Source organism: Mobula birostris, chromosome 17 (assembly GCF_030028105.1).
Source record: "Mobula birostris isolate sMobBir1 chromosome 17, sMobBir1.hap1, whole genome shotgun sequence".
In the NCBI taxonomy this organism is placed as follows: domain Eukaryota; kingdom Metazoa; phylum Chordata; class Chondrichthyes; order Myliobatiformes; family Myliobatidae; genus Mobula; species Mobula birostris.
The window spans coordinates 72161608-72182354 of record NC_092386.1 but is presented as its reverse complement, the minus strand read 5'-3'; the positions used below and the strand labels follow the sequence as shown (position 1 = coordinate 72182354).

The window sequence follows — 20747 nt, the reverse complement described above, 5'->3', positions numbered from 1 at the left end:
GTGGGAGGTAAAGAAAGTAAGGGAAGTGTAAGAGCCTGCTGGCAAAGAATATGAAAATTCAAAGGAATGCCAGGAAAGGGACTAACCATCAGTCACCATTCTCCCCTCCCCTACTGCTTCCTCTTAATTGAAAGTAAGCAAATTTCCCCCTATCTGCCACAACATCTTCTACACCACCCGCTCTAGAACCCAAACCTCCAGCGCTTTGTATGTATTTCCCAAGATCTGCCTTTCATAGATGGTGCAGTTTAGAACAGGAACAGGAACACATTCTGCATAGTGGGTGAAAGATTTCAAAAGAAGTGAACAAGCAGCCCGGACATCCTGCATGGCTCACGTCACCAGGAAATAATGGATCTTGCGTAGTGGAAACTGGAGAACGGGGGGCACGAGAGACTTAGATAAGAAGAGACAGAGACTATAAGTAGATTCTTTCTCTCTTTTTCCCCCAGTTAGAGCAGTGGGAATGTCAGGTTGTAGAGTGGAATGCTCCTCTTGCAGAATGTCCCATGTATACAACAACCATACTTGCAAGAAGTGCATTTAGCTGCAGCTTTGTTCAGACCGGGTTAAGGAATTGGATCTGGAGCTGGATGAACTCTGGGTCATTCAAGAGGCTGATTGACAGACAAAACAGGGAACTAGTTATGTCAGTAACCGGGTGACCATCAGGATGAGAAAAGGAGATAGGCAGACAGTACACAGTCCCCCTGTGGCCGTTCACCTCAATAAGACCATAAGACCATGAGACATAGCAGCAGAATTAGGCCATTTGGCCCATCGAGTCTACTCCGCCATTTCACCTTGGCTGATCCAATTTTGCTCTCAGCCTCAATCTTCTGCCTTCTCCTCATATCCCTTCATGCCCTGACCAATCAAGAATCTATCAACCTTTGCCTTAAATGTAAATAAAGTCTTGGCTTCCACAGCTGCCTGTGCCAAAGAATTTCACAGATTCACCATTCTCTAGCTAAAGAAATTTCTCCTCACCTTGTTCTAAAAAGATACCCCTTTATTCTGAGGCTCTGGTCTTAGACTCTCCCCACCATTGGAAACATCCTCTCCACATCCTTTCACCATTCAATAGGTTTCACAGGATCAGAAAAAGCTGCACGAAGTTGTAAACTCAGCCAACTCCATCGTGGGCACTGCCCTCCCCAGCATCAAGGACAAAAGGTGACGTCTCAGAAACGTGTCATCCGTCATTAATGACCCCCATCACCCAACACGTCCTCTTCTCACTGCTACCATCTTTATACTTTATTGTCGCCAAACAATTGGTACTAGAACGTACAATCATCACAGCGATATTTGATTCTGCGCTTCACACTCCCTGGATTACAAATATTAAATATTAAAAATAGTAAAAATAATAAAAATTAGTAAATATTAAAAATTTAAATTATAAGTCATAAGTAGAAAAATGGGAAGTAAGATAGTGCAAAAAAACCAAGAGGCAGGTGCCGGATATTTGGAGGGTACGGCCCAGATCCGGGTCGGGATTTGTTCAGCAGTCTTATCACAGTTGGAAAAAAGCTGTTCCCAAATCTGGTCGTACGAGTCTTCAAGCTCCTGAACCTTCTCCCGGAGAGAAGAGGGACAAAAAGTGTGTTGGTTGGGTGGGTCGTGTCCTTGATTATCCTGGCAGCACTGCTCCGACAGCGTGCGGTGTAAAGTGAGTCCACAGACGGAAGATTGGTTTGCGTGATGTGCTGCGCCGTGTTCACAATCTTCTGCAGCTTCTTTCGGTCTTGGACAGGACAACTTTCATACCAGGTTGTGATGCACCCTGGAAGAGTGCTTTCTATGGTGCATCTATAAAAATTAGTGACGGTTTTAGGGGATAGGTCAAATTTGTTTAGTTTTCTCTGGAAGTAAAGGCGCTATTGGGCCTTCTTGGCAGTGAACTCTGCTTGGTTGGACCAAGTCAGGACATTTGTGATATTGACCCCAAGGAACTTAAAAACTTTTGACCTGTTCCACTTGCGCACCACCGATGTAAATTGGGTCGTACGGTCCACTACTCCTTCTGGTCTTCCTGACGTTGAGCGATAGGTTATTGTCTTCGCACCATGCCACTACGTTCTTAATTTCCTCTCTGTACTCAAACTCATCATTACCCGAGATATGGCCTACCATTGTTGCGTCATCAGCAAACTTGTATACTGAGTTTGATGGAAACTTGGCTACACAATCATGGGTGTACAGTGAGTACAGCAGGGGGCTGAGTACACAGCCTTGTGGGGCACCGGTGCTCAGAGTGATTGTAGAGGAGAGCTTGTCCCCTATTTTTACAGCCTGGGTCCTGTCTGTGAGGAAGTTGCAGATCCAGCTGCAGATCTGAATGCTAAGGCCCAGGTTCTGGAGCTTAGGAATCATTTTATTTGGAACGATGGTATTAAAGGCAGAGCTGTAGTCAATGAAAAGGAGCCTTACATATGCGTCTTTATTCTTCAGGTGTTCTAAGGAGGAATGTAGGGCCAGAGAGCTGTGGTTGACCTGTTGCTCCGGTAGGCGAATTGCAAAGCGTTGAGGTTGACCAGTAGGCTGTGGTTGATGTGTGCCATAACCAATCTCTCGAAGCACTTCATAGCAATTGATGTCAGAGCCACAGGTCGACAGTCATTCAGGCATGCCACCTTTCTCTTCTTCGGCACTGGGATTATCATTGCCTTCTTAAAACACGAGGGGATCTTAGACTGAAGCAAGGAGCAGTTGAAGATATCAGCAAACACTCCAGCTAGCTCGCTTGCACAGGCCTGGAGATCCCGTCCTGGGACGCCATCTGGGCCCGTCGCCTTCCTTGGAGGTGATACAGGAGCCTGAAGACACACACTCAACTTTCAGGAACAGCTTCATTAGATTTCTCAATAGACAATAAATACATGAACACTACCTCACTGGTTTTCCCTCCCTTTTTGCACTACTTCACATAGTTTTTATAACATATACTTCATATTGTAATTTATAGTTTAAATATTTTTAAATTATTATGTATTGCAAAGCACTGCTGCTGAAAAGAACTAATTCCACAACGTATGCCAGCCATATTAAATCTGATTCTGATTCTGATCTGGAGTGATAGGGGATTCAATAGTTAAGGGAACAGACACCCAGACTGTATTTTGCCTCCTGAGCACCAGGATCCGGTACATTTCAGATGGAGCCCACAGCATTCTGAAGCGGAATTGTGAGCAGCCAGAGATTGTGGTCCACATCGGTACCAATGGCATATGGGTAAGAAGGTTGACGAGGTCCTGCAAAGTGAGTTCAGGGAGTTAGTTGGTGCAAAGTTAAACCACAGGACTTCTGGGGTTGTGATGTCAGGATTGCCACCCGTGCCACATGCTGCCGAAACCAGAAATGGGAAAATAACAGAATTTTAACACCTAGCTAAAAACAGGGAGCAGGAGGAAGGGCTTCAGATTTTTGAATCATTGGGCTGTCTTCCAAGGAAGCAAGGAGCTGCACAGACAGATCCTGGTGTGTGTGTGTGTGTGTGTGTGTGTGTGTGTGTGTGTGTGTGTGTGTGTGTGTGTGTGTGTGTGTGTGGTGGAGAGGGGAGGTTGGACGGGGGACCAAAGTTCTGAGTTGTGTACATTTCAATGCAAGGAGTGTTGTAGGAAAAGCAGATGAGCTCAGGACATGGATCAACAGCTGGAATTATGACATTGTAGCCATCAGTGAGACTTGGTTACAGGAGGGGCAGGTCTGGCAGCCCAGTGTTCCAGGGTTCTGTTGTTTTAGACATGAAGAGTGGGAGGGATGAAAGGGGAAGGTATGACATTACTGTCCAGGAAAAATGTCACAGCAGTGCTCAGTCAGGACAGACTGGAGAGTTCATCATCTGAGGCTACATGAGTGGAATGCGGAATAAGAGAGAGATGACCATGTTAATGGGATTATATTATAGACCACTCAATAGTCAGCGGGAGTTAGTGGAGCAAATTTTGTAGACAGGTCACAGACTGTTGCTAGGAACATAAGGCTGCGACAAAAGTGATTTTAACTTTCCACATATTGACTGGGACTCCCACACCGTAGAAGGGCTGGGAGGGATATGGTTTCTCAAATGTGTTCAGGAAAGTTTCTTTAATGAATACAGAGGGCCCAGCTAGAGAGAGTGTGATACTAGATCTCCTATTAGAGAAATAGACAGGGCAGGTGGCAGAAGTTTGTGTAAGGAAACACTTTGCAACTAGTGATCATAATGTCATTAGTTTCAAGATAATGTTTTATTATTATGATTATATTCTTTATCTTATTGTGTTTTTTGGTAGTGTATTGGACCCAAAGAAACAATTATTTCTCTCTCCTGTAGGGTAGCAATCCGTGCTATTACAGCTCGGGGGTTCGGAATTTCAGAGTTCAATTCCAGTGCCATTCTGAAAGCAGTCTGTGGAATGCGTGTTTTTCCTGGGTGCTCCCGTTTCCTCCCACAGTCCAAAGCACACTGGGCAAGTGAATCGGTCAAAGTTCAAAGTTTTAGGGATGATTAATAAGTCTGTGGACTAAGGTAGAAGGAGATGAGTTATTAACTTCAAAATTCCTGCATCATCACTCAAAGAGTTGAACTGCACGTGCATGTAACGAGAGCAGCTTGGACCTTCAGGTGGTCCACAGCAGGGGTGATTGATAGGTTTGTGGCCTAAGGTAGAAGGAGGTGAGTTACACAGCTCTCATTACATGCATGTGCAGTTCAACTCTGAGTGAAAATGCAGAAAGTTTTAAGTAAATAACTCATCTCCTTCTACCTTAGGCCACGAACTTATCAATCACCCCTGCTGTGGACCACTTCTGGAGGTCCAAGACGCCGACTTCTACAAAAACGAGATCCGTATGCTCCATGACCGCTGGACGAAGTGTGTAAATGTAGGAAAAATAAGTGCTAGGTTTTCTAAAATTGACTCCTTCTACCATAGGCCACAAACTTATCAATCACCCCTCGTACTTTGATTATCAAAGAATAAAAAAATCATACAACTTTAAGATTTGTCTCCTTACAGGCAACCACTAAACAAGAAACCTGAATAAACTCCCATTAAAAAAAAGACAAACAGCACCCAATGAGTAGAGAGAGAAAAAAGCAACACAAATCATGCAAATACTAAAAGTGAGCAACAGCATTCAGAACTAAAGTGCGTCCATAGACATGAAGCCGGGAGCAGTCCACGAGCTCAGCCTCAGCTCATCACACAGCAGAGCAAAATATCGCAGAGCCCGGACACAGCCTCAGTTCATCACACAGCATGGTAAATTGTCGTAAACCTCATGGACACAAAGCCTGGAGCAGCCAGAGTAGGCCCACAGCCTCAGGCCCAGACACAGCCTTAGTTCATCACACAGCGTGGTAAATTGTCGTAAACCTCACGGACACAAAGCCCGGACACAGCCTCAGTTCATCACACAGCGTGGTAAATTGTCGTAAACCTCACGGACACAAAGCCCGGACACAGCCTCAGTTCATCACACAGCATGGTAAATTGTTGTAAACCTCACGGACACAAAGCCCGGAGCAGCCAGAGTAGGCCCACAGCCTCAGTTCATCATACAGCATGGTAAATTGTTGTAAACCTCACGGACACAAAGCCTGGAGCAACCAGAGTAGGCCCACAGCCTCTGGCCCGGACACAGCCTCAGTTCATCACACAGCATGGTAAATTGTCGTAAACCTCACGGACACAAAGCCTGGAGCAGCCAGAGTAGGCCCACAGCTTCAGTTCATCACACAGTATGGTAAATTGTCGTAAACCTCACGGACACAAAGCCCGGAGCAGCCAGAGTAGGCCCAGACACAGCCTCAGTTCATCACACAGCATGGTAAATTGTCGTAAACCTCACGGACACAAAGCCTGGAGCAGCCAGAGTAGGCCCACAGCTTCAGTTCATCACACAGTATGGTAAATTGTCGTAAACCTCACGGACACAAAGCCCGGAGCAGCCAGAGTAGGCCCAGACACAGCCTCAGTTCATCACACAGCATGGTAAATTGTCGTAAACCTCACGGACACAAAGCCTGGAGCAGCCAGAGTAGGCCCACAGCCTCAGGCCCGGACACAGCCTCAGTTCATCACACAGCATGGTAAATTGTCGTAAACCTCACGGACACAAAGTCCGGAGCAGCCAGAGTAGGCCCACAGCCTCAGCCTCAGCACCAGAGGGCGAAGTAAACATCACGGAGTAGCGACCAGAACCAGTCTGACCCTCACTTGCTGCCCCGACACTGCCTTTTCATCCTGTCCCAACATCATCATCAGGTGCCGTGCCCAGTTTGAGCTTTGACTGCCAAGGTCCACACACTCCTGTTTCAGGTCAAGTGGACCAATTCACTGGTATTCATTTCCAGTTCTCTGGCTGCTGTCTCCATCATCATTTGTCTTTGTCTTCCTCTTGCTTTCTTCCGTTCAATCTTTCCCATAATTACCATGAATACTAATTCCTCTTTCCTAATCACATGTCCAATGAAGTTGCATTTCCTTTTCATGATCTCATACATTATTCCTCTTTTTGTGTTTGCTCTGTTCATGATATCCTCGTTAGATATTCGTTTCATCCATGATATTCTTTACATCCTCCTCAAAAACCACATCTTTGCTGCTACAATTTGTTTCCTCATGTTACTAGATATTGTCCAACATTCTGAGCCATATAACATAACTGGATAAATGTAACGTTTCAGTACTCTGAGGTGGGTTTTCATGCCTAGTTTAGTATTGGTCAGTATACTCTTCATTCTCGTAAAGGTGTCTTTTGCCATCCCTATTCTTCTTTTGATGTCCATCTCGCACTTGCCATCTGATCTCACCCAGCTTCCTAAGTAGCAAAAGTTCTGTACTTGTTTTATGTCTTCACCGTTTATTCTCAGCCTGCAGATAGGATTCTCCTTCTTTTTGGATATCACCATACATCATCTTTTTGCAATTGATAGATAGACCCATTTTTGCACCTGTCCCAACACTCAACCTTTTCACTCCATCCAACCAGCTGTTTAAATTGTCCAAACATTGGGACGTTACCCGTCATAGGACCCTGGCCTTGTCATTTTGATACGCTCTGGGCCTGGACCCCGCCACCACATACTCATCCACTCCAAATCGGCCCTGCACATAGATTGATCCAACTATGATCCCAGTTTAGGCGGATGAGCCTCAAAGTTCCTCCGCCCTGACTTTTCTCCACTCTGCACGCCATGACTTGCCTCAACCTCGCTCTGACCACTTCTTCTCCAACATAACTCGACCTCACACCTCACATTTACAATGCAATTTACAATTTACAATTATTACGTTAGAATTAATCAGTTTTGTTGGGGGAGGTGTGGCTCGAAGGGCCAGAAGGGCCTACTCTACACTGCATCACTAAATAAGTAAATAAACAAATGACAGTAAGCAAGCTCGAATCTTGAGGATAGGTCCAGTCCTCGGGTTGCATTTCTAAATTGGAGAAAGGCCGAAATTGATGGTATCAGGAAGGATCTGTCATGGGATTGGGACAGGTTGTTTTCTGGCAAAGGTGTACTTGGTAAGTGGAAGGCCTTCAGAAGTGGTATTTTGAGAGTACAAAGCCTGTATATGGAATTCCGAACTAAACTTGAATTAACGAAGGATGCCAACAGTTGTGACAGAACTTAAATGCTATCACCTCTTATAAAATAATATCAAGCGATTTATGCAACAATAGGGCTTTGCTTCCAGAAGAGCTCAATGCCTTCTATGCTCACTTTCACCATCAAAACACAGAAGAACCATACAAACTCTTGCAGCCCACAATAATCCTGTGGTTTCAGTCTCTGAGGCCGACATGTGAGCAGTCTTCAGGAGGATGAACCCACAAATAGCGTTCAGCCTAGACCAAGTACTAAAGAGCTGTCCCTGGGCTGATCAACTGGCTGGAGTGTTCACTGAGATCTTTAACCTCTTGCTTCTGCAATCTGAGGTAAACAGACTTCAATTATACCGGTGCCTAAGAAGAACACGGCAACTCTTTGCTTGCATCTTCGAAAACAGTTCTATTTCCAGCTTTAATAACTCTATTTTCCCTTTAAGGGTTCTTTTGAAGACCTGCTGACTATGGTTCTTTGTGGGAATGGGAACCGCTCTCGGGGTTCCACAATCGGCCGCTATTCAGCATGCCAAAAGCTTGGCCTAAGATTTCAGCTCAGATTCAGAAGCCTGGGATCGAGGAACTAGAGACTGACGGATCAGGGGTCGGTGTCACCACAGGAGACCTGTGTGTCATTGGGGGAGTCGGAACATCTGCTGTGGGCCTGGGGACCCAGGATCCTTGCGATCTTCAGGCACAGAGCTCGAAAAAAGCAAAGTAACGGACTTTTAACATCGTAAACCAGCGATTTGTTTGTTAGGTCTCCCCGCTCGTTGGAAAATGGAGTCACCTCTTTTTTCCCTTACTAGGAGAGAGAGAGCCTGCAGCATGTTGAATTATCGGGTGAACAATGTCGTCTTTGGGGTAACTGCAAGTCTGTGTCTTTGCTATTGCTTTGCTCACGCTTGAGTGTTGGTAGCGGGTGCGCTTTATTTTTGCCGGTGGGGTGGGGGGGATCGTTGCTTGCTGCCGCTAATGTGCGGGAGGGAGGGGAGCTGGGGGGACTTTGGGGTTCTAACATTTAACTGTTGTTTATTCTTGGGGCACTCCTCTGTTTTCGTGGATGGTTGGGAAGAAAAAGCATTTCAGGATATATATTGTGTACATTTCTCTGACATTATATTGTACCTTTGAACCTTCCTCAGTGATTATTGTCCAGTAGCACTTACATCCACAGTGATGAAGTATTTTGGAGGTTGGTGATGAAACATACTAACTCCTGCCTGAGAAGCAACTTACGTTTGTAGATCCGCTCAGATTTGCCTACCGGAGTAGCAGGTCCACAGCAAATGCCATCTCATTGGCTCCTCACTCAATCCTGAAGCATCAGTACAGTAAAAAGGTTTTTTTAATCTACCACAGCTTGGCACTCAATACTATCATCCCCTCAAAACTAATCAATAAGCTTCAAGCCCTTGGCACCACGACCTCCTTTTGCAATTGGATCCTGGATGTCCTCACTTGCAGATCCAGTCAGTTCGGATTGGCAACAACATCTCCTCCACAACCTCCATCAGCACAGGAGCAGCACAAGCCTGTGTGCTTAGCCCTCTGCTCTTCCTACTTTACACCTATGACTGTGTGGCTACGCACAGCTGCAATGTCATATTCAAGTTTGCTGTTGACACTAGCGTCATAGGGTGAAACAAAGGTGGTGATGAATCAGTATATAAGAGGGAGGTTGAAAATCTGGCTGAGTGGTGCCTCGACAATAATTTCTTACTCGATTTCAGCAAGATCAGGAGGAGGAAACCAGAGGTCCATGAGCCAATTCTCAATGGAGGATCAGAAGTTGAGAGGGTCAGCAAATTTACAGTCCTTGGTGTTACTAGTTCAAATAATATGCCTTAATAATCCTATCAACTTAAGTGGTAACTTTGAGGCATCTCTGGCTGTGGACCTCAAGATTCCTCTATTCCTCCACTGTTAAGGCTCCTGTTATTAACCCTGTACTCTGCCTTCAGGTTCAACATTCCAAAGTGAATCACTTCATACTTTTCCAGATTGAACTCCATCTGCCACTCTCAGCCCAGCTCCGCACCTCTCAACAGCAACCACCAATCTTCATGTCATCTGCAAACTTACTAACCCACCCTTCCACTTCCTTATCTCAGTAATTTAAAAAAATCACAACGATCCCTGCAGAACACCACTGGTCATCAATACAGAGGCACCATGGTAACGTAGCAGCCAGTGCAAAGCTTTTACAGTTCAGAGCAGTGGAGAGGGGAGTTCAATTCCGGCGTCTTCTGTAAGGAAGGTTGTACATTCTTTCTGTGCATGTTTACAAAATACAATTAACTTGGTCAGTAAAACTATTGAAAATCTTTTCTTTGTACTTTTGTCAGTTAAATAAAGGTTCACGTGAATTAACATATCACAGATTTGTGTTTTTATTGCATTTTGGAAAATATCCGAACTTTTCTGGAAATGGGGTTTGTAGATAGGATCACGTACTCCACCCTCCTTCCTGAAGTCAATGATCCTGTCTTTTGTTTTGCTGAATTGAGGGGGAAGTGTTTGACCTCACACCACATAACTAGGTTTTCTATCTTTCTGTATGCCGACTCCTCACTATTTGAGATCCAACCCAGTGCGGCCTTGTAAATGGGGCTAGAGCTGAATCTGGCCACGGAACTGGTGGCAGAGCTAGATACCAAGTACGAGGTCTTGGAGTTTGGACACAAGTTTGTTTGGATTTACGATACCAAAGTTAATTATTATTTAATACTTTATTGTGGATCTTAGTCCAAGAAAAACTATTTGCTACATTTCCTATAATAATGGCTACACTTGAAAAGAATTTCATCAATTGTAAATCATTGTGAGACATCTGATTTTGCCAAAAGTCTAAAAGTATAGCCTTCCTTCTTTTCTCTCCTGATGAAATATAACCACCCAATCCTCAACTGTTGCTTGTTTCATACGAAAAGTAAAAAGTGAAATAACTGTAGCATGGAATTTTTGAACATTCAAATACAAAACATCTGGTTATTACATTAAATTTGACATCTTAATAACATAAAGGGTATTACATGCACAGATTTATCACGGAGCAGACACTACCCCCCCCCCCACAGTGTTCTTTATTACTAAACAGATAACATACTATAGTGTCACGCAAAGTATTAAAATGATTTAATTGATAAATTATAGGAATGCACTGGAAAGACCACAAGCAGTACTTGTAAAAACTTTGAAATAACCTTTTTTGTGCGTATGCTCCAAGTTACTTACTACTAAAATTATATGGTAGCATGTACTTACACTGGAATATTTTCATATGCATCTTCATAATAATCCTGTAAAACAAAAAGTACAGTAATCTACCTCTAGAAGCTGATAAAGGTAATGAAGGTGATAAAGTATACAAATTAGAATCACCACTTTTTAGTGGAACAGTTGATTTTATCTATGTATTTAATGACCATTTTAGTTCTGATTTTTGAAAGAGGTTGCCTTCTACAGATTAAGCCACAGTCATCCTCTACAGCCTAGAAATTGGTTCTCTTTTGCACAGATCTACAAGTTTTGTCGGGAGTGATTCTTATTTAAGCAGAGTGGCCATTGTGGGAGTGGGCAGTGTTAAGAGTGGTCAGGCTTTGGCAAGAACAGGGGTAGGTGCTGAGTCTTTTGGAGTCATTTAGTAAATCGTGGAACTTAAGCTTAAGAATTCAGAGCCAAAGGTACAACAAGTGTAGGCAGGGTGGTAGTCAAGGCAGTGAAATGCTTCAAGATATGTGATTGTAGGATACCTAACGGTCTCTCTGATGACCCATCTGCTGAAGTGACTGGTTTTAAGGTACCACTAACTCACTTTTGCCCTTTCTCCTGTCAGTGGAAATGGTTCAACCAGACTTAGTAGCTAAGCCACACATGGACACGTGGAGCTGGACTTAGTTGTCAGAGGCAATTTGAGATGCACACCATTGGGAGCATTTAATTGGCAGTGAGAGCTCATCCACACTGCCACCCCTGGTTATAACAATGATTATATGTCAATGATTTAGATGATGGAATTCACTGCTTTGTGGCTAAGTTTGCCTACAATTAGCTAAGTGGGGGGACAGGTAGTTTTGAGGAAGCAGGGAGTCTGCAGATGGACATAGATTGGGAAAACAAGCATAGATGTAGTCCTGACGAAGGGTCTCGGCCTGAAACGTCGACTGCACCTCTTCCTAGAGATGCTGCCTGGCCTGCTGCGTTCACCAGCAACTTTTATGTGCGTTGCATAGATGTAGTAGACAGAATATTGTGTAGGAAAGTGCCATTTTCATTGCCACGGACAGCTGTGGAGGACAAGCCATTCAGTATATTTAAAGCTGAGGCTGATAGGTCCTTGATTAGTCAGGGCATCAAAGGTTATGGGAAGAAGACAAGAGAAGGGGTTGAGACGGATAATGAATCAGCCATGATGAAATGGCAGAACAGACTCAATGAGCCGAGTGGTGTAGTTCCGCTCCCATGTCTTATATTTTGCATGAATTGCTTGCAGGTTCTAACAAAACAGCAACAGTTTCTTCTTGAAATGCTACGCCATGAAACATTGCTCTGGAGAGATTCACCTTTCCTGTGTTATGATGACAATAGCAGCCTGCAGCAACAACACGCAAACTACAACCTTTGTTTTCAACTCTTCATAAACAAGGAGTGATATGACAAAAGTACAAAGGTCCCAACTGGTATGTCAATGTGCAGCCGTCTGCCTGAGTTTTTAATGATTTCCAATTTCACACATCATTGCTGGATCTTAGTATTTACACTACAGTCTCTGCAATTAATGAGTCCACGGCTCAGGAGTGGCTCGAGGCCACTGGCACCAGAGGACTAGGTGTGCACCAACAACTACAGCCAGTGTCCACTCTCTCGTGTTATCCCTCGCCTTCATACCAGCCTTTTTTTTTTACTGCTGTTTTGTGGTTGCAGTGGAGAGAGTGGTTAAAGTTACCCTGCCATAGAGAGAGCACAGAAACAAGCCCATCCACTCTGAATCGGTTTGCTATTGTCCCATATCCCAGAGTAGACTGAAAATCTTGTCTTGCAAACTGTTCATACATATCAATTCCTTATAGCAGTGCATTGAGGTAAACCAATAAAAGGGTCAGTAGGGGACAGTAGGGGACAGAGGGTCCAGTGAGATGGAGGAACTGAGCGAAATACATGTTAGTAGGGAAGTGGTGTTGGGTAAATTGAAAGGATTAAAGGCAGATAAATCCCCAGGGCCAGATGGTCTGCATCCCAGAGTGCTTAAGGAAATAGCCCAAGAAATAGTGGATGCATTAGTGATAATTTTTCAAAACTCGTTAGATTCTGGACTAGTTCCTGAGGATTGGAGGGTGGCTAATGTAACCCCACTTTTTAAAAAAGGAGGGAGAGAGAAACCGGGGAATTATAGACCGGTTAGCCTAACGTCGGTGGTGGGGAAACTGCTGGAGTCAGTTATCAAGGATGTGATAACAGCACATTTGGAAAGCGGTGAAATCATCGGACAAAGTCAGCATGGATTTGTGAAAGGAAAATCATGTCTGACGAATCTCATAGAATTTTTTGAGGATGTAACTAGTAGAGTGGATAGGGGAGAACCAGTGGATATGGTATATTTGGATTTTCAAAAGGCTTTTGACAAGGTCCCACACAGGAGATTAGTGTGCAAACTTAAAGCACATGGTATTGGGGGTAAGGTATTGATTTGGATAGAGAATTGGTTGGCAGACAGGAAGCAAAGAGTGGGAATAAACAGGACCTTTTCAGAATGGCAGGCAGTGACTAGTGGGGTATCGCAAGGCTCAGTGCTGGGACCCCAGTTGTTTACAATATATATTAATGACTTAGATGAGGGAATTAAATGCAGCATCTCCAAGCTTGCGGATGACACGAAGCTGGGCGGCAGTGTCAGCTGTGAGGAGGATGCTAAGAGGATGCAGGGTGACTTGGATAGGTTAGGTGAGTGGGCAAAAGCAAGAAAACAGATTATTATGTGAATGGTGGCCGATTAGGAAAAGGGGAGGTGCAACGAGACCTGGGTGTCGTTATACACCAGTCATTGAAAGTGGGCATGCAGGTACAGCAGGCGGTGAAAAAGGCGAATGGTATGCTGGCATTTATACCAAGAGGGTTCGAGTACAGGAGCAGGGAGGTACTACTGCAGTTGTACAAGGCCTTGGTGAGACCACACCTGGAGTATTGTGTGCAGTTTTGGTCCCCTAATCTGAGGAAAGACATCCTTGCTGTAGAGGGAGTACAAAGAAGGATCACCAGATTGATTCCTGGGATGGCAGGACTTTCATATGATGAAAGACTGGATGAACTAGGCTTATACTCGTTGGAATTTAGAAGATTGAGGGGAGATCTTATTGAAACATATAAAATCCTAAAGGGATTGGACAGGCTAGACGCAGGAAGATTGTTCCTGATGTTGGGGAAGTCCAGAACGAGGGGTCACAGTTTGAGGATAAAGGGGAAGCCTTTTAAGACCGAGATTAGGAAAAACTTCTTCACACAGAGAGTGGTGAATCTGTGGAATTCTCCGCCACAGGAAACAGTTGAGGTCAGTTCATCGGCTATATTTAAGAGGGAGTTAGATATGGCCCTTGTGGCTAAAGGGATCATGGGGTATGGAGGGAAGGCTGGTACAGGGTTCTGAGTTGGATGATCAGCGATCATCATACTGAATGGTGGTGCAGGCTCGAAGGGCCGAGTGGCCTACTCCTGCACCTATTTTCTATGTTTCTATGCTTCTATGTTTCATGTGTTCAGTGAAAGTGCAGCGCAGTAGGGGATAAGATGAAAAATCATAACCAGGTAGACTGTGAGGTCCAGAGTCCACCTTAACATACCAAGAACCATTCAATAGTCTAATAACACTGGCACAGACACAATCCTCGAACATGGTGGTCTTTGTATCCTCTGCCCAGTGGGATTGTGGAGAAGACGGAATGCCCAGGGTGGTGGCGTCTTTGACTCTGCTGACTGCTTTACTGAGGCAGAGTCCATGGAGGGGAGACTAGTTTCCATGATGTACTGAGCAGAGTCACAACTCCCTGCAGTTTCTTGTAGTCACAGGCAGAACAGTTGACAAATATCTACCTACTACATTGACAAGTACTGGTGAGGATCAAATAGAATATGCCAAAGCCTTTTAACCTCCTGAGGAAGACAGTTACTGCTGAGCTTCCTCAGCCATGTCGGCAGTACGACTGCAACTGGACAGCCTATTGAGATGACAAGACTATAACATACAGGAGCAGACTAGGCCATTCAGCCCATCAAATCTGCTCTGCCATTCTATCATGACTGATTTATTATCCCTTTTAACCCCATTCTCCTGCCCTCCCCATGTAACCTTTAACACCCATAGTGATCAAACAATGTATAAACCTCTGCTTTAAATATACCCAATGACCTGGCTCCCACAGATGTCTATGGCAATGAATTCCACAGATTCACCAGCCTCTGGCTAAAAAAAAATCCTTCTTATCTCTGTTCTATAGGACATCCTTGCATTCTGAGGCTGTGCCTTCTGATCCTAGACACCCACGATTGGAAACATTCTCTCCATGTTCAATCTGCCCAGCTCATTCAATATTTCAATGAGGTCCCGCCCTCATTCTTCTAAAGTCCAGCAAATTTGATAGGCCCGGAGCTATTGAATGCTCCTTCGACATTAACCCTTTCATTCCCATGATTATTCTCATAAAGCTCCTCTGGACCCTCTCCAATGCCAGCAAAAGAGGCCCAAATCTTCTCACAATGCTCCAAGTGCAGCCACACCAATGCCTTATAAAGCCTCAGTATTACATCCTTGCTTTTATATTCTAGTCCTCTCAAAATTAATGTTAACGTTTCATTTGCCTTTGACCACTGACTCAACCTGCAAGATAATCTTTAGGGGTCCTGTACAAGGACTTACAAGATCCTTTGCAGCTCTGATTTCTGAATTTGCTCCCCATTTAGAAAAGTCTTACTTTATTCCTTCTACCAAGTGCATTACCATGCATTACATAGAAACATAGAAAATAGGTGCAGGAGTAGGCCATTCGGCCCTTTGAGCCTGCACTGCCATTCAGCATGATCATGGCTGATCATCCAACTCAGAACCCTGTACCAGCCTTCCCTCCATACCCCCTGATCCCTTTATACACAAGGGCCATATCTAACTCCCTCTTAAATATAGCCGATGAACTGGCCTCAACTGTTTCCTGTGGCAGAGAATTCCACAGATTCACCACTCTTTGTGTGAAGAAGTTTTTCCTAATCTCGGTCCTAAAGGGCTTCCCCTTTATCCTCAAACTGTGGCCCCTCGTTCTGGACTTCCCTAACATCAGGAACAATCTTCCTGCATCTAGCCTATCCAATCACTTTAGGATTTTATACGTTTCAATAAGATCTCCCCTCAATCTTCTAAATTCCAATGAGTATAAACCTTGCCGATCCAGTCTTTCATCATATGAAAGTCCTGCCATCCCAGGAATCAATCTGGTGAACCTTTTTTGTACTCTCTCTATGGCAAGAATGTCTTTCCTCAGACTAGGGGACCAAAACTGCACACAATACTCCAGGTGTGGTCTCACCAAGGCCTTGTACAACTGCAGTAGTACCTCCCTGCTCCTATACTCGAATCCGCTTGCTATGAATGCCAGCATACCATTCGCCTTTTTCATCGCCTGCTGTACCTGCATGCCCACTTTCAATGACTGGTGTATAATGACACCCAGGCCTCGTTGCACCTCCCCTTTTCCTAATCGGCCACCATTCACATAATAATCTGTTTTCCTGTTTTTGTCACCAAAGTGGATAACCTCACATTTATCCACATTAAATTGCATCTGCCATGAATTTGCCCACTCACCTAACCTATCCAAGTCACCCTGCATCCTCCTCACAGCTAACACTGGCGCCCAGCTTTGTGTCATCTGCAAACTTGGAGATGCTGCATTTAATTCCCTCATCTAAGTCATTAATATATATTGTAAACAACTGGGGTCCCAGCACTGGGCCTTGTGGTACCCCACTAGTCATTGCCTGCCATTCTGAAAAGGTCCCATTTATTCCCACTCGTTGCTTCCTGTCTGCCAACCAATTCTCTATCCACATCAATACCATACCCCCAATACCATGTGCTTTAAGTTTGCACACTAATCTTCTGTGTGGGACCTTGTCAAAAGCCTTTTGAAAATCCAAATGTACCACATCCACTGGTTCTTCCCTATCCACTCTACTAGTTACATCCTCAAAAAATTCTATGAGATTCGTCAGACATGACTTTCCTTTCACAAATCCATGCTGGCTTTGTCCGATGATTTTACCTACACTATATTCCATTTACCACTTCTTTTCCCATTCTTCTACACTGCCTAAGTCCTTCTGCAGATTCCCTGCATCCTCAAAACTACCTGGACTTCCACCTATCTTCGTATCATCCACAAACTTGTCCACAAAGCCATCAATTCCATCATCCAGATCACTGACATATAACATGAAAAAGAAAGGTCCTGACACCAACCCCTGCAGAACACCACTTGTCGCCCGCAGCCAACCAGAAATGTTCCCCTTTATTCCCACTCTGCCTCCTGCCCGTCAGCCAATCTTCTATCACTGCTAGCATTTTTCCTGTAATACCATAGGCTTTTACCTTCATTAGCAGCCTTATGAGTGCAGTATGTCAAAGGCCTTCTGAAATTCTATAAACATCTATTGACTCTCCTTTGCCTGGCTTTCTGTTTATTATTTGAGATGTGGCTCACTACAGTGGTATCATCTCTAAACCTGTAGATGGAGTAACAGCAAAATGATGCCATGCAGTCATACATGCAGGAAGCTGAGAACTCAGTCTAGTGGGGTACCAGTGCTGAGGAGAATCAGGCAGAGGTGTTGGGGCCTATCCTTATGATTGCAGTCTATTGATCAAGAAGTCAAGGATCAGCTGCAGAGTCAAGTACTAAGCCCCAGGTATTGGAGTTTGGAGATCAGGTTGTTTGAAATTATGATATTAAAGGTGAAACTAGAGTGAATAAACAACAGTCTAACATAGATGTCTTTACTATCCAGATGCTCCAGAAGTGAATATTGGACCAAAAAGATGGTGCCTGCTAATATCATGTTAATATTGAGTGACCAAGACAGATTGAACATGATTGGGAACCAGTATGATAGAGCTGAGGTTGAGTCAGCAGGTTTACAAGTAGATGATGGGTGTAACATGAATGTAATGAAAGACAAGCCAATGATTGGGTGCATATGCAGACAGTGCAATGAGTTAAATTGTACCACAGAGGCAAAATTCAAAAGGGTGAAGGTGCTGTATTTAAATGCATGTAGCATTTGGAATAAGGTGGATGAACTGGTGGCGCAATTAGAGATTGGTTAATAGTTGACTAGTAAGGATTTTGACAAGGTTCCTCTGGTAGGCTAGTCCAGGTAGTTACAGCATAAGGCATGTTGGTGAAATGCATTGAAAATTGGTTTGGTGAGAGGAGGCAGAGAATAATGGTACATGGGTAGTTCTCTGACTGGAAATACCGTATGTTTCAGTCAGAGTAACACAGTGATCTGTGCTGGGACCTTTGTGTTTATGAAAATATGTAAATGACTCGCAAAAGAATGTACTACTATAAATACTTCTCAGTAGCTTCATCGCTTGGAAAAAAAACCAGGAAGTTTTGTAACCTCTCCAAAGCTTCTGTGTTACTCCTATAAAACAACAGGTCTGACTGAAATGCTTCAGATACGGCCTAGTTGGAGTTTTAAAGTTGCAATGTAAGTTGCTGACTCGTGAACTCAATGTCTTGAATCATAAGGGCAAGCATGCCATATGTGTTCACCTTATGAACCTGCAAAGCCACTTTCAGGAAGCCCTAGATTACTCTATTTTATCACTAAAGTATCATAACATTCAGGAAAAAATATGCAACATTTAAAATCTACTAATTTTGAAATATTTATCTGAGGGAATTATAGTCCATGTGGATAACATTCAATTTTATAGAGGCTTCAGGAATTCCTTTTCAATGAGCTATACATTCAGCCCCACTGCTTAGCCCCTCCTCCATGGCACTGCAAACTTTCCTATTCAGATATATCTCCTCTTTAAGTTTGCTCCCATTATTCTATTAGACAACTCATTGCTAACAATATAAACTGGTTATGTTTAAAAATACCTCATCTCCCCTTCAGTTCTCTCGACAATTATCTTAAGACACCACTTGTGATATATCCCGGTTATCTAGTTTCTCATCACTTCTGCCATCAAAACTCTTAATAACTTTGAATTCATATTCAATCTCCTTTTAATCCTTTCTATCCTGAGAACAATAGATGTTTCATTCTAGTAAAAGCAACTGAACCTGACACTCACATACAATTCCCTGGGTAGATTTCATTACGTGGTTTTAATACCTTCCACAGACACATCAGATTTGTAGTGGTCAAGGATTTTTGTCTAAAGTTACATTGGCCATGCTTCTGAACTTATGGTTCAGAACAAATACTTTACTAAGCAGCATGGAATCACTTCATTCAACTCAAAATCATCAAGTGCAAATGTAGTCTGATCATATATGATCCCAAGACCAAGGCCAAAATCTAGACAGATTTTAGCAAAGAACAATTGAATAAGGATTTCCAGTAATAATATTTTGAAGACTGTATGTAATTTTTGTGAGTAGCATTTAAAACATAACCAAAGTGAGAGGTCCAAAATGCAACAGCAATCAAAGGTCAATATAAAATTAGGCTTCTTAAAAGAAGGCCTTTTGAAAGCTTTTGGTCAGCTTGAGATATCACAAGCAGTCACTTATTTGAGATGAGTGAGTGTGAGATTTAAATAGCAAGCGGAGCCTTTCAAAAATTTTCGGTGGGCTTGATATTGCAGTTTATTAGGCACTAGGCAAAGGACTATAAAAATAAGTGAGGTTTAAGTGAGTGGGAGCAGTTATTGTGCGAGTGGGCCAGTGTTACAGCGGGGAGCCTGAGGTTTTAGCAAGGAGGGGCAAAGGCTAAGGTTAGTTTCCAGGAAATTTCTTTTTTGCCTCTTAGCACCTCGCTGTAAGAATGAATCTAGGGTCAGTAGAATGTTCTTCCTGTCAGATGAGGGAGTTCTGGGAGACTTCCAGTCTCCCTGATAACTACATCCATATGAAGGACATCCAACTGCAGCTCCTTGCAGTCCCATTAAGGAACTGCAGCTGGGTTACCTAAAGCTCGTACGGGAGAACAAGTGCTACAAGGAAATAATCGCCCTAAGCTGCAGAAGGCAGATAGCTAAGTGTCTGTCAGGAGCTGGAAAGGAACGGGCTGACACTCTCAATAACAGGTGTACCCCGATGGATACTGTTGGGCGGGGGGGGGGGGGGGCGTGGAAACAATCTACAAGGTGAAGCCGCAACAACCAGGTCTCTGGCGTTATGTGGCTCAGAAGGGGAAGGGGGAGAAGAGGAGTGCTTTGGTGATAGGGGAGCTGAGAGGAGATTCTCTAGATGTGCAAGAGACTTCTGGATGACATGCTGCTTCCCAGATGCCGTAGTCAGGTATGACTAAGATCAAGTCCATACCATTCTAATGCAGACCCTTATCATTTACAGAGAAGTCTATGGACCCCAGAATGCTAACCCTCGTTCTAGAGGTTGACCAGGCAGAAGTAATAGTGCATTTTAGTACCAATGACTTAGGTAGAAAAAGGGGATGGAGTCCTGAAGAGAGAATATCGGGAGCTAGGTAGAAAGCTGTAGAGCAGGATGTCAAGAGTGAGGGTAAGAATAAGATGATTTGGCAGATGAATGTGTGGCTGAGGAATTGGTTCAGGAGGCAGGGTTTCAGATATTTGGATCTTTAGGATCCCTTCTAGGGAAGGTATGACCTGCAGGTTAGCCTGAATTTAAGGTGGACCAATATCCTTTCGGGCAGGTTTATTGGGGAGGGTTTAAACTAGCTTGGCAGGGGTGGAGAAGGGTTGGAAACAGTGTGATAGGTCAGAGGATGAGGCAGTTGGCATACGGGCAGATGCACCTGGTAAGAGACAGCGAAGAAGGATAGGTGGTTGAAATGGCAAAATTGCAATGGTGAAACGGCAAAATTGCAATGAATGGAATGGGTTGAAGTGTGACTATTTTAATGCACGGGGTATCAAGGTGATGAACTTAAAACAGGAA

General features: G+C 43.9%; 1 protein-coding gene across 2 annotated transcripts in view; it reads right to left on the bottom strand.

Annotated features, from left to right (window-relative positions):
- The window catches only part of LOC140211760 (tetratricopeptide repeat protein 39B), a 341074-nt gene that overhangs the window by 231809 nt on the left and 88518 nt on the right, over positions 1-20747 (bottom strand). For both annotated transcript variants that reach the window (XM_072281904.1, XM_072281903.1), the window contains one exon: positions 10870-10904. In XM_072281904.1, coding sequence (XP_072138005.1) covers positions 10870-10904 — 35 coding nt within the window. The remainder of the gene's footprint in view (positions 1-10869; positions 10905-20747) is intronic.